At 45.1% G+C, this 15067-nt stretch overlaps 1 protein-coding gene across 1 annotated transcript; it reads left to right on the forward strand.

Moving 5' to 3' along the window:
* Positions 1-12480: 12480 nt before the first annotated feature.
* On the forward strand, positions 12481-12783 carry LOC129338018 (macrophage migration inhibitory factor-like). The gene has a single exon (XM_054992082.1). It carries the CDS (start codon positions 12481-12483, stop codon positions 12781-12783), a length of 303 nt encoding a protein of 100 aa, XP_054848057.1.
* Positions 12784-15067: the final 2284 nt, after the last annotated feature.

Raw genomic sequence — 15067 nt, forward strand, 5'->3', positions numbered from 1 at the left:
CAAAGACTCCAACGGTCAGTTCCTGGGGTTAACAAAAGATTTGATAATCTTGATTGGTAACTACTGGAGTGTGTGAAAGAGAATGCAAAATTTGTTCTAGCGCTGCACAAAAGGGGTTGTTTGTTAATGAAGTCCACCGGAGCTAAGTTGATCAATTTAGTTGGGGAATGTACCTGCCCAGGAATGAACCGTAAATACTTATGAATGTCATTTGATTAGCTCCTCAATCAAGAACAGGAGATCTTATCACAGGAGGAGGAGAAGGAATGTGTTAAGTGGGCATGACTCTGCGAAACTTCTGTTGCGCTGGATTCCTTAGGAGCTGGGGAGACTGCAAAACTAATCACCGTGAATCTCTCTGCATTCCTATGCGGCCTTCCATTCATGCCTGGGTCTCCCGGGTGGGACTCAGCAACTGCTAGATGGAGGTCCTCTGGCTGCAATACAAACTGCCATTTTAAATCCAGAGGCCTGGTGCCATTTAATATCAAAGGCAGCCATGTTAAAATGGCTATTAAAGATGGCAGAGGCCAAGCCGACTGCTTACATCCTCCCTAGAAGTTAAAATGACAAAAAGCTGTCGTACTTTGGTCACATTATGAGAAGACAAGATTCTCTGGAAAAGTTAATAATGCTAGGAAAAGTGGAAGACAGTAGGAAAAGAGGAAGACCCAAAATGAGACAGCTGGACTCAATAAAAGAAGCAACGTCCTCCAGTTTGCAGGATCTGAGCAAGTCTGTTAATGATAGGATGTGTTGGAGGTCTTTCATTCATAGGGTCGCCATAGATCGGAGGCAACTTGACGGCACATAACAACCACACACAGTGGATGGGGAACTCCGTAAGAGCCTCATGTACACCTACTCAACTTCCATGATGGAAGAAAGAAAGAAGAAAGAATACAAACACAATGAATAAATAAATATGGTAGCTTTAAGCCACCGTTCAACTGTCTCTGCTATCCTTGCCTTCGATATATTATTTTTTTAAAAGAACAAATAAACAGCCAACTAGGGTCCCAGTCAAGAAATACATGCATACTTTACACTGGCAGAAAATCTCTCCCAACGGCCACAGGCATCGACTGAAACACCAGACTAATAGTTAATAAATCATAAAAATCTTTGGGTGGACTTGGAGAGTTCCGGTGCTCTCAGTATATCCACCCAAGCAGGAATTTATTCTGTGCGAAGGGTGCAACAACTTAGAGACTTATTAAAGATCCGTATCACAAATATTTGGCATCACAACTAAATATTCAGCCACACGCGCACACATACTTAACGTGGAAGAGTTGGGTGGTTTTGAAGCAATTCACCAAGGCAAATCCAACTTCAAGAGGCAATCCAAATCTCCTTTGCCTAAATGCAGCCAGCTGAGATGACATTCGGCTAATCCAATTGGTGCTATTGTTCTCCAGTTGCAAGTATCATTTTTGACCACGACGTTACAGAAAAATTATTTTTTGAAAAGACTTTGCGCTTCTCCTCAGCCACCCGACATAACTTTGTGGTATAATAAAATATGGGAACGCATGGCGATGGAGAAAATAACGAGCACTATACACTATCCATCAGATTATAAAAGATGCCAAAATTTCACAGGAAAGTGGCAGCCATTTATAGACTACCTTTCTAACCAGAATTTGCACAGCATAATACCAATATATCAAAAAATCTGAAATTGGAATTTTGAAAACACACAACAATTCATATCACACAGGTGTATAGCTTCTTCTAAACATAAAATATTCTAGACTCACAATGCTAAAGAGAAAGGTCTATGGGATTATATACAAAAGTTTATGTATACATATATCAGAAGGAAATGTAGATGTAACAATGTATTACTTTTATTGTATCTGGTAACGTTGTCTATGTAAGAAATTCTAATTGCACGTTGTTATTGTTTGTATGTTTGGTTGATTGTTAATTAAAATTTATATTTAATAAAACTTTTTTTTTTAAAAAAAAGAGAGACTTTGCACTGATTTATTTATTTTTTCTTGCAAGAGCCAAGTCCGCTTAGATTGGAACCAACGGAACGTTTTCAAGGCGCTCCGTTTGGGAAGGTTCTTTCCAAAGTCTTTAAAATGCAAAACAGCAAATCATTTTACTATCCCGCTGAGAAACAAAAAGAGAGCAAGGCCGAGCCACCTGGTTAGGTGGTTTTCTTAGAAGCTCAGAGTAAAAGTAGGACAATGGAAAAAGCAGGGACTTTCCTGCTTGGCGCTAGGATTTTTTCGTGCCCAAACGGAAAGATCTGGAAGCACACCTGGGCCACACACCTGGCGTCCCTTGGCCTGCTTCTTATGGTTTGCCATGTTGAAGTGTGAGAATCTGCTTGTAAATTTTCCTTTGGGCCAGTGTCCAAAGCAACTGGGATTTGGGCAGGAAGGTTTGCATTTCCCCCTATGAAAATAAATAGGGTGGAATGGATTTAAGGAATATTTCAGGGTGGGTGGACGAGGGTGAGGATCCGTCCCATTGCAGATTTCTGCATCCTCGAGTGTTTTGTTTTTAATTACCAGTGACAGACCGGGAAATAAAAGAAATGGGAGCAGAATAATATTTCGGGGTGACGAGGTGGACTCTTGGCAGCTTGACTGGTTTTGCTAGGTGGGTTCTGTTACAATTGTGTTAACATCAAATACGTAACAGCCTGACTTTGAGGTTACATCTATGTCTGCACAGAACTACAGCTCCCAGGGTTCCTGGACAACAGCATGGGCCAGGGGTCACCAGTGTGGTATATTTATTGCGTATATATCTGTATGTAATGGAACAGTCCACTTCTCCCCTAATACCTGTGTGGTTTAGTTTGGTCCTATTCAGTGGAGCTCCTGTTCCAGTTTCCGGTTTTGTATATTAGCTGAAGTTGTTGGTTGTTGGTTGTCTCGTTGCCAACAGCTGTTTTGAGGCAGCTAGTCTCTGCTGAACGGACCTGAGGACCCGGGAACCCACAACCAAAGGGGAACATTACACCCATGGTGCCCACCAACACATTCCTTGGTGCCCACCAAGTGCTTTTAGGAATTAGGTGGGGCTTTTGCCCAGCAAGGTTTCTGATTGGCAGATTAAAAAGCCTCCTGATAAACAGAGCTTCTGCCTGAAATGTTGCATAGTTATTCTAAGAGTTGTATATCATCTCACTTTCTGACATTTTGTATTGGCTCTGCCTCCTATGGTAGCCGTTTTGTGGATGACTTCACCTCGTATGGCAGAAAGGTTGCCACCCCCCCACCTGTTCCCGCAGAATCCCTGCTGACCTGCTGTGAATTAGCATTGATTAGAAACGGAAAATATCCAAACGAAAATGGCCATCTGGAGAGTGTGATTGGGACTATTATGTGTGTAGAGGAGGCCAGGATGAAGGGAAACCAAAACGAGCAACTCTAAGCTGGCGGGCTCGTTGCCACCTACCTGGAGATCCAGAGGGATCCTATTAGGCTCTTCTGATATTGCTGGTTTGGACACTTACCTTTACATTGACCATCCTGATGTGAACACAAGAGGAAGAATCATTCCAAGGACTACTCCAGCATACTTAGATTATAGAATTATCATTGATTCTTTGCAGCAACTATGGGACAGATGTGTGTACTTGTTGTATTTATAGATGTATGCATTGTAAATATTTGACTGATTGTACATTTTTTGTATTCACTTGGTGAGTAAGACACAAATAACAAAATATTTTGATATAATAATCATAGATTTATTGGGTTCCTAGGGCTTGTGCCCTTGTTGTAGTCTGTTTGGGTTGGGACCCCTCTCTTTTTTGTTACTGGCCCACAGAATCCCGCCATTGCCACTCAGATGCCCAGCGAGAAGAAGAACCAAGGCATTACCCCTCTCATTAGGTGCTTCCTGCCGACATTGTGATGTCACCAACGATGTGACGACATCACTTCCTGCAGGCCCAGAAGTGATGTCATCACATTGCCAAGTGAGGCTGTGATATTGCAAGGTGAAGCCGTGTCTGGTTCTATCATGATGACATCATTCCTGTCGTGATGACATCATCAGATGCTGGCGTGCACATGTGAGACCCTCTCGCTGCCAGGTCTCCCTCTATCCCCCACCAGTTGCCAAGGGCAAACTGGCAACCGTAAATGGCAGTCATTTTGTGGTTGCGCCCACCATGCTGGGTCAGAATTCCCAAGGTGCCCATAAGCTCATAAATTTAGGGACCCCTGGTACGTGTAGATAAACCAGTAGACGTTTACAGGGTTGGGTGGACTCAGGTCAGAGACTTCATTAAGAACATAAAAAGAGCCTTCTTGGATCAGACCACTGGCCCCTCATCCAGCAATCTCTTTCGCGCAGTGCCCAACCAGATACCCCAGAACAAAGAGGCCGAAGTACCTCCCAGCAACTGGCAGTCAGAGGCATACCGTTTCTGGACGTCCGACATTCAGAAATCTGACGAAGAGAGCTGTGGTTCTCCAAAGCTTACGCTACAGTAAAAGTTGGTTAGTCTTAAAGGTGCTACTGGACTCTTTACTTCTGTGTAGGAATGGATTTCATGAGTTCCTCTGGGCATGGAGCAGGGGGGTCACTGGGGATGAGGCAAGAGGTAGCCGTGAATTTCCTGCATTGCGCAGTGGGTTGGACTAGATGGCCCTTGGAGATCCCTTCCGTCTCTGTGTTTCTATGTTTCTAAGTTAATTATGCATTGTTGACTTATTTGGAGAGGGTGAATATTGTCTTTTTCAGGACAGAAAGGGAAGGACCGATCAAGGTTACGTAAAGCCAGAATCTTTGGCAGTAGGAACTGCAGCCATTTCCTGAGAGAAAATTCAGCAACAAGTGCGAATTTGCAATTCAGCTGCTGCCATCCTAGGAGGAAAGAATAAACACACACACACACACACACTGATTCTTCATCCATTTTTAATACCAAGCACTGAAATGTCTGGAAAGCCCAGACAGAATATGGCCAGCTGCTGCCTTCGCTCTGGCAGGCTCGCACGCTTCCTGCTGAGAATGGAAATGAGAACTCAGGAGTATCAGAAGAGAATCTGGCCACCAAGAGCAGCGGAGTTGGCTTGTGATCCTCCCGCTCCACTCAGTGAGACGCGAGGCCTTCCTACAGCCTAAGAAGTCTTCCTCTGACAGAAGAGGCTGCGACTGTGAGCCCAGGCCCCGTCCTGCGGAAGGAGAACTGCGCCAAAACAAAACACGCATCTTGCTCTCATTAAAGTTCACCGTCGGTGGCAGATCCAGAGGAGTTATCCGTGTTAGTCTGTAGTAGCAAAATCAAAAAGAGTCCAGTAGCACCTTTAAGACTAACCAATTTTATTGTAGCATAAGCTTTCGAGAATCAAGTTCTCTTCTTCAGATGCATGATCCGAACTGGTCAAATACAGAAGAGGAGGGATGAGAGGGGAGAAAGAAAGGGACATATATCACAAGGGGACAGAATGCAATTAGCGTGGAGGCAGTCAAAACATTCCTTTGCTTGGAAATGTAAACATCTCCTTTTGGTGTGCAGTCAGTTTGCCGTATTCATTTGTAGCAGTGAAGGTATCCAATTCCTATGTAGTATAAGCCTTCGATAACCACAGCTCTCCCTGCCAGCTGCATCTGACAAAGAGAACTGTGGTCCCCGAAAGCCCACACCAGGCATCACTGGGCTCCCCCAGACCACGCCTCTGTAAAGGGAATCTGTTACCTGTGATAATGTGATAACCATTCATAGTCTCTATTCAGTCCCAGCTTGACAGAGTCAAATTTGCATATGAATTCCAATTCAGCAGCCTCCCGTTGGCAGACATTGTTAGAGAGTCAGTGCAGTTCAGTGGCTATGGAAATGAGCTGTACACCAAGGAGGGCAGTGTTGTGTACTAGTCGGGCCAGGATCCGGGAGACCCACGTTCCAATCCCCAGTCAGTCACGATGCTTGCCGAGTGACCAGCCAGTGTCACATATTTTCAGGCTTAACCTAAATCATGCAGCAAAGAAAGGTGAAAACACAAGAGTAGGGTGTCCTAGTAAATCAGTGAATACAATGTAGTCCAAACAATATATTGGAGTATAAATCTCTCAGCATAATCAAGGAATCACAAAAAGTATCTGTCACAATAAATCATACATCAAGGTCAAAACTTAGAATGCCCATGCGAACCGCACTACAAATCACACTGCTACATAATACAAAAAGGAAGACATCCAACAGGTACGTTTCCCATATACAGTCAGTCATCGCTTTCTTTCGGTCCAGGTGGAGGTGTTACTGGTGGGATACAGTTGACAGAGCCCACGACGCCCAACACGCAGCGCCGGCTGGATCCCACTGTTTCGTATCGATAACCTCCCGGGTGGGGCCACTGATTGAGGTCAGGAGCTGGGACCTGCTGTTTTATCATGGTTCTTTCCCTTCCCACCCATCATTTATCACGTGGGTCTGCAGTAGAAAAGTAAAGTTTGAGTCCAGTAGCACCTTAAAGACCAACAAGATTTCCAGGGTATTTTTTCAGCGACCCTCTGCTCATGAATTCCACCCCAAATTCAGCATCAAAAAGCTCCTGCCTGTAGCATTTAAGCTGGCAAAGAGTTAAGAGGTTGCACGAGGCAATTCAGTCTCTTAAGAACATTACATCTAATGTGCTACAAGCAACCCAACCTCATTTGTGTTTTTATTGCCCTTAAATCTAGAAAGAGATATTTTCAGTCAATAATAATTAACTAGGTTCCTGTACAATGCAGGGAGAGAATTATTTTTCGTGCAATGTCTATGTAAATAACGCAACTCGTGTTCATTGGTAAAAGTACTGCAAAGGGCACAATCCAATTCGGGGGCCGTTTAGAGCTGTTATTGGTATTAGACAGGTCTTAAATTTGGTGCTTTAGATGAGTGTCAGTAATAGGGAGTAAATACAGGCCCACTTTGTGTCAAAGATGAACTTTCCTGACCAGCATGGTGGCTTTTTCCGAAGGCCTGTCTCAGCAATGCTGTGGAACTAAGAAACTGGTGCTGATTTATATTTATTATTTTTATTTACTTCCAAGGCTTTTTTTCAGCTGGAACGTAGAGGAACGGAGTTCTGGAACCTCTTGAAAATGGTCACATGGCTGGTGGCCCCGCCCCCTGATCTCCAGACAGAGGGGAGTTTAGATAGCCCTCCGTGCCTTCCATCAGGGGGCGGGGCCACCAGCCATGTGACCATTTTCGCCAAGGGCAATTTAAACTTTTAAAAACTCCCCCCTTGTTCCAGCTGACCCAAAGTAACATCATTAGCCCTGGGAGCGTGCGTGCACTTTGCATGCGCACATGTGGTACCAGGGGCACCACCTCCCGCCAAGAGTCGCCCCCTGTGCTGGCAACCCACTGAGGGCCAAGCTACACATGACGAATGACACTTGAACGGCAAGTGGATTGAGTGGAGGGCAAGTGAACAGGGAGAAATACACTTGCTGTTCAAGTGTCATTCGTCATGTGTAGCTTGGCCCTGAGTTCCACCACCTCTTTTCCCAGGAAAAAAGCCCTGTTTACTTCCATTTATGCCCCACCTTTCTCCCAATGGGGACCAAAAGCAGTTTACGTGATTCTTCTCTCCCCCTTTTATCCTCACAACAGCCCTGTGAGGTAGGTCAGGCTGAGTGTATGACTAGCCCAAGGTCTCCCAACAAACTTCTATAGCAGAGTGACAATTTGAACCTGTGTCTTCCAGGTCCTAGTTTGACCGTCTAGACCCAACCCCACACTGGCTGTGCTGAGGGACTATAGAGAGGAAGAAACATTGTAGGCTGCATTCCTCCCACCCCAACCACCCATGTCATCTGGATCTCTTCTGCTTTTGCTTTTAAAATACACTGTCCTGATTTAAGGAGATTCCATCCTAGTTGGACCAGGGCCATTTTCACATGCTGGTGAGCCCCCGGAAAATCACGTAAAACTCACAGCACAATGGCGTCTTCATAGCGCGATTTCCCATCATGATCCTGTTTAATAATGCGACGATGTCAGAAATTTTGCCATTAAACGGGATCATGATGGGAAATCGCACTATGAAGACGCCGTCATGCCATGAGTTTTGCGCAATTTTCCGGGGACGTACCAGTGTGTGAAAACGGCCAAGATTAATAATACGTGGAGTTCACTATCCTCTCTCCTGCTGGAGCCAATCAGATCTCCTGAAAGGCTCCATGACAGGCTACAGCTCTATCCATGTTTTTAAAGATATTTATTGTAGCCAGTTTTTTATATTGTATTTAGCTTTTAAATATTTTGGGGGTGAAATTGGGCCCAAAATGGCAAAAAAAGGGTCTGAAAATGGTCACAAAGGGGCCCAAAATGGTCAGGATCAGGCCGCTGCTGAGTGGGACAGTGATCCACCACCCGTCAGAGGCCTGATTTGGGCCATTTTGGGCCCAATCCAGGCTGAAACGGGCTCAAAATGGCCGAGAGTCCGGTGGGCGGGGTCACCTGACATGTGACCTCTTTGGGGAACTGCCAGAACTGCGTTCTGGCGCATTCCCCCTCGAAATGAGCCCTGTGTATCTCATCCCCTTTTAAAGCTATGTAAATTAGCAGCAGTCGCTACATCCTATGGTACCGAGGGCCAAGTTAGACGTGCAGGTTTCTGAAGACTCCATTCGAGTTCTCTGCAGCTACACATCAGCTTTGGGGAGTAGCTGTTAAAAATAAAGGAAACCCTAAACGGTCTCAGAATGTCTCCACGGGGGGAGGAGGGTCTCCTCCCTCCCCCGTCAAGCCATTTCCCCCTGTCAAAATAGCAAAGAAGGGCTCCCCCCCCCTGTTTTTTTCTGCTTCACACATGGAGTATTCTGTGCACATGGAGTAATAAAAACAGGGGGGCACTTCTCCCGTGCTGTTGTGACATGGGGAAATGGGTTGGGGGGGAGGGAGGAGCCCCTCCGTCCCTTATAGAGGCATTCTGAACCCATTTGGGCTCTTTTTTATTTTTTAATAGCCATTTACTTTTCAACTGCTGTATGGCTGTGGCAACCTGAGTCGGGTCTGGGGAACCCTTTGAAAACCTGCACGTCTAGCTTGGCCCTGAGTTCCTCAAGCTGATTCCTGTATACATTGAAGCACTTCCTTTGGCCTGCTTTGAACATATTGCTCATCCCCTTTATTGAGTGTCCCGAGTTCTATTATTACGGAAGAAGGGGGTGTTTTCTCTCCCCGCACACACCAAGAAAATCCTTGAGCTCGTTCGTACCTGGCCAGCCTGGATAAAGAAGGCGGAAAATGCAGCAAAGCATTTGAAAAAGTGGGGCTCCAAGAATGTGTGATTGCAACAGATTTTTTTTTTCTTTGAACCCTACGCTTCCCAAATCCCAAATCACACAAGGCTTGAATTTGAAAGCAAGAGGAAGGCCTGGGTGAGGCCGTGTGCCTGAACAGTGCTCATTTCCCTCAGGCATCTGAATCTCGGCCAGGAACCGTTTCTGGTACACAATCCCAGGTGGGAGAAAAGGGGGAAATTAGAGGTGAGGAAGCAAGATGTGTGTGTCTCTCTCACTTGTCTCTCACACTCCCCTAGGGGGAGATCAGTTCTTGTCTCTCCACTCCCCTTTGGGGCTTAAAACCATATTCCCCCTTCCTTTATGCATGTTTGATTTAACCAGATGGGTCAGGCACAGTCAGTTGTAGGCTTGTCAAGTGCCTGGAGAAAAAACTGTTGTCCCTTTAATAGAGGCTTACTGGGACGGCCTTGGTCCATTATAGCTGCTTGACTGCCTCTCTCCCCACGTTCCGCCACAGCAGCTTCACTCATTTGAACTGGTGCCACCTTGAACATGAGCAAAATCCACAGCTGCCCTCACCTTATGGAACGGCCTACCTGGAGCAGTTAGGAAAGCTCCCATTCTCCTGGCTTTCCACAAATGATGCAAAACTGAACGATTTAAGAGGGCTTTTAGCTCAAATAGGAGGGCCATACTGTAAGGTGGCCTCAAAGAGATGCATCAGGAAAGAAATAGGAACTATAGACTTTACTACTATGTACTATCCATTGCTGTAAGTATGATTCTACCAGGTAGTTCCTGTGTTATTTAAGATGTAAATCTTAGAATTATGTTCTGTTTCAGAATTTCTTCAACTCACTATTGGATTTCTTCTGGTTTGAATGTTTGCAAACTTGCATATATATATATATATATATATATATATATATATATATATATATATATATATATATATACCCTGTTAAATTGTTTATTGAAATGTCTGACTCCCACTGTGTAATCCACCTTGAGTCTCAATGAGAAAGGCAGACTATAAAATAACACCCACACACACATACACAAACAGTAATGTTCTTTAGCTTCATGCCATTTCCAGACATTGAAAATGAAATCCTGCCCCCACGTCATACCTGACTTATGGTGACCCCTGCTGGGGTTTTCATGGCAAAAGACTAACAGAGGTCATTTGCCACTGTCTGCCTCTGCAAGCCTGGTCTTCGTTGGAGGTCTCCCATCCAATTACTAACCAAGGCCAACCCTGCTTAGCTTCCAGATTATCCAGGTTAGAACATTAAGCCTCTGTTAAAGGGATTGGACATTTTACTCCAGGTCTGCAGCGGCAACCCTTGTTGCTTGCTGGCTGACCCTCAAATTTATTGCCAATGCTCTCCCGTCATCTTTTGTCCTACCAAAAGAGGCTTAAAAATAAAAACACAGCACCCTCTCCTGGTCCACTTTGGAAGTGCAATAGCATTATCGAGAGTCCAGTAGCACCTTTAAGACTAACCAACTTTATTGTGGAATAAGCTTTCGAGAATCACAGTTCTCTTCGTCAGATGCATCTGACGAAGAGAACTGTGATTCTCGAAAGCTTATGCTACAATAAAGCTGGTTAGTCTTAAAGGTGCTACTGGACTCTTTTTGATTTTGCTACTACAGACTAACACGGCTAACTCCTCTGGATCTATTATCAAGAGTTTCAGCCTTCGCAAGCGATGCTCACAACAAGCATCAATCAATCTCTGTCAATCTAGACCGAAGACCACAATTGGCACAGGTGAGGCACACATATCCTGTGGTAGCTGGTCTCTCTTTGGGATCCATTTGGGGAGGGGCCGTGGCTCAGCAATTCAAATCAGGGCTTTTCCTGCAAACGTGGATCCGTGGCAGAGCGCATGGTTTGCATATAGGAGGTCCCAGAACTTCAGACACAAGAACTTCTGCCACAGTACAATACACAATCAATACACAGTACACAATCAAAATCACCGTGTATGAGCCCAAAACCTGCAAGAGTATACGAAAGAACTATGCTAAATCTGCATTGCGTAGTGTCCATACGTCAGAAATTGTGCTCATACAGTGATTTTGATTGTGTTTATTCCTTACACACCATGGTCCATTGTTATGTTTCAACAATAAATTAAATAGTCTTCAAGGCAAGGCATTACAAGAGTCTTATTTGTTTGGTATCTCATTGCAGAGTTAGAAACCTTTCCGTGGTTCGGCAGGATAACAGCCTTGCACCTTCCCTCTTGCTGGCCTTTCCTCCACCCTCCTCTTTTTATTACAAACCTGTCCCCCCTGTTTCCCCCCTTTTTATGCCGAATGCATGCCTTTCCGCACTCGCATGCGTTCGTTCGCTGTGCTGCCAATTTATTTCAGCAGAAGTAATAACTATGCTCCCTCTGCTGGCCAGACATGGAGTCGCAACTTGCACTTAAAACATCTTCTCCAGTCCTATGTCCATAGATCCAGAGTTCGCCGTGTTAGTCTGTAGTAGCAAAATAGTAAAGAGTTCAGTAGTGTCTTTAAAACTAACCAACTTTATTGTAGCATAAGCTTTCGAGAGCCACAGCTCTCTTCATCAGATGCATCATCTGACGAAGAGAGCTGTGGCTCTCGAAAGCTTATGCTACAATAAAGTTGGTTAGTCTTAAAGATGCTGCTGGACTCTTTACTATCTCCAGTCCTATGACATTAGAGTACTGTACACATACCCGTGAAACTGCTCTGTACTGAGTTAGAGGACTGGTCTGTCAAGGCCAGTATTGCCTCTTCTGATTGGCAGCAGCACATCACGTACTACCTGACTCTTTAACTAGAAGGGCCAAGGATTGAATAAGGCACTTTCTGCCATGTTGGCAAGAAAAGTCCAGACTTGAGTTGCTTTAGGCAGGTTTGTGCTTTCCCGTGGATAAATGCTGATGATTAGAGAATTTCTACCTCCATTTTAGAGAATGTCTCCCCCCAATTTAAAGAAGAGGAGGAGGAGGAAGAAGCTTATATACCACTATTCTAGACAGATTAGTGACCCACTTAGAGTGGTGAAGAAGGTCACTGTTATTACTATCCCCACAATACAGCTGGGGAGCTGGAGCTGAGAGAAGTGGCTTACCCAAGGCCGTCTGCTGAGCTCAGGTGCCCAGTAATGCCTACCCCTTGATGCCTGCCCTGGACATCATAAAAGTTTTCCCCTTCCACTGTGATGGTGTTGTTAGAAGGGGAAGTGTTTTGTCAGTAATTCTCACAGCCGCCAAGATGCCGACGCTCGTGGTTAACACCAATGTCAGCCGCCAGGCCGTACTCGAGAGCCTGCCCAGGGAGTTCACCCAGAAGCTGGCCAAGGCAACCAGCAAGCCAGCCCAGTATATTGTAACCGACCAGCTGATGTCCTTTGGAGGCTCTGCTCAGCCTTCTGCCCTGTGTAGCCTACACAGCATCGGCAAGGTAGGTGGCCCGCAAATCAAGGCTTACTCGAAGTCGGTGTGTGATCTGCTTACTAAACACCTGCAGATACCAGCAGACAGGGTCTACATCAACTATGACAATATGAAATGCTAGTAATGTGGGCTGGAATGGATCCACCTTTGCATGAGGCTCTTTGTGAGCATTCTCTCCAAGGCCATCTTTAGGCACATCAGCCAACACAGCCAAGTTCTCCTTGCTGGTCTCTTGCCTGCATCGTAGTTGGAGTAACATTTCTTCCAATGGAAAACAAAGTGCTTTCAACATGTACAAAGCTAAGTATTTTTAAATTCCACTCTCTCTGTGCCTATCTAGGATGACCCCCCCCCCCTGGTTAGAAGAGGAAGCTTAATTCTGCCCCTTTCCTCAGGTTTCAGAGGGGGACAAACCAGAAAGTTAAAAGATAGAGAGGTCAGCTCATCTGTTTACTCCTTGCCACCCTGAACTATGCCTTTGTAGATTTCTAATCTCAGAACTTCCTCCTCATGACATTCTTCTCTTCCTCTCTTTGTCACACAAGTCTAGCTCCTCTCCACTTGTCCTGCAATCTCCATGCCAACCTTAGTCTAGACAGGTAGATAGGAATCGCTCTCTCCACTTTCCTATCAGAGTCTGGAGTTCCTATAATAAAGAACTCTTATTTCTTTTCTAAACCTAAGCTAAGCGTAAATTTGTTATTTTCTCTCACACACTCAACGCCAGCTAGCATGCTCCAAAACACCCATCTCGTTTTCTCTGCAATTGAAGCTACTCTGCTTCCCCCCTACTAATTTCTGGAGGACGCAGCTATATTATTAAAAGCTGTCAGCAGGATCCAGTCCCGTACTGCCAACTGCCTAGTTCCTCCTGCCACGCACTGGGTGACACAATGTCCGTCCCTTTGCACAGGCCAAGACTCTCTACACAAGACATCTTACACAGGGATGCTCAAGTGACTTACTTTCTGCGTGGTCTTATATTCAAGGGAACTCTGTCTCCCTAGCAGTGCATGTGTATCCGCAATGGGAGAACAAGTGTAAGATCTTTCACTTGAGCGTCCCTGTGTAAGATGTCTTGTGTAGTGCAATCCGAAGAAGAGTTACTCCAGTCTAAGAGCCAAAACACACGTTAAGAAATACCTAGGTTCAGCACGTGTTCTCTTACCTCAAGGTTTGTCGGGATCTGTAGGCGTCCTGGAAGCTTAAAGTAGGCGTCCTGGAAGCTTAAAGATCTGTAGGGGTCCTGGAAGCTTAAAGTCCTGGAAGCTTAAAGGATCTGTAAGCGTCCTGGAAGCTTAAAGGCGTCCCGGAAGCTTAAAGCTTAAAATACAGGCGCCTGTATTTCCCTTCCCCTTTTTGCTGCTCTGTAAATGCTAAACTTTAAGCTTCCAGGACGCCTACAGATCCCGGCAAACCTTGAGGTAAGCGAACACGTGCTGAACCTAGGTATTTCTTAACGTGTGTTTTGGCTCTAAGCCCTTTGAAATCTTTTAGGGACAGCATCTCCCAAGCCTTGAGGTCTGGTCCAAGAACTCCCCCGGAGAAACCATTGTTTTTCAACATACAGCATAACAGATCAACCAATCCAGCCAAGGACGTTAGCTTTTTGAGTATCCAGGTGATGCTACAGGCTTCAGTTAAGAATTCAGAAACAATCCCATTAGACGTTACTAGTCTACAGGCCTACACAGTCCAGCATTAGATTGCCAAAGTGGCACGGCAGAAGCCTGCGGGGACTTCACAAGCAGGCAAGTTGGCCACACCTCCCCACGCTGTTATTTATTCCTAACATTTAGTCATCAGGCGTACTGCTTCTGAATATGGAGGTTCCATTGATCTGTGTTGGCTGATAGCTGTCCCTCCACAGAAAGAAACTGTTGCTGTTGTTGTTTATAGTCTGCCTGATCCAGAGGAGTTAGCCGTGTTAGTCTGTAGTAGCAAAATAGAAAAGAGTCTAGTAGTACCTTTAAGACTAACCAAATTTAAGACTAACCTACACTTAAATCTACCAGGACATTCCATCAAGGACTTAAAGGTTATCATAATTCAAAAGAAACCTTTCAAAAACAAAATCCAATGGGAATCACCTGAATTGGAATTCATATGTAAATTTGACCCAGTCAGGCTTGGCTTGAATAGAGACTATGAATGGTTATCTCATTATCAGAAGTAACTGATTTTATTATCAGAAGCAAACCGATCCCAGTATCAGAAGCTACCGATTGCATCTACTCCCCTCTCCCCTCACCACTTATATATATCTAACCAGTTTCTTCATACCCTCTGTGGAGAAACGCCATTCTGTCTGTTTGTGGAATTAACTTTCTATGGGCTGCAGAGGGGAGGGGCCAGTTCTGGAGTAGAATGTGATTGGAGGGAGAGCGAGTCAGTCAGGGGAGGCG

Source organism: Eublepharis macularius, chromosome 11 (assembly GCF_028583425.1).
Source record: "Eublepharis macularius isolate TG4126 chromosome 11, MPM_Emac_v1.0, whole genome shotgun sequence".
NCBI lineage: Eukaryota > Metazoa > Chordata > Lepidosauria > Squamata > Eublepharidae > Eublepharis > Eublepharis macularius.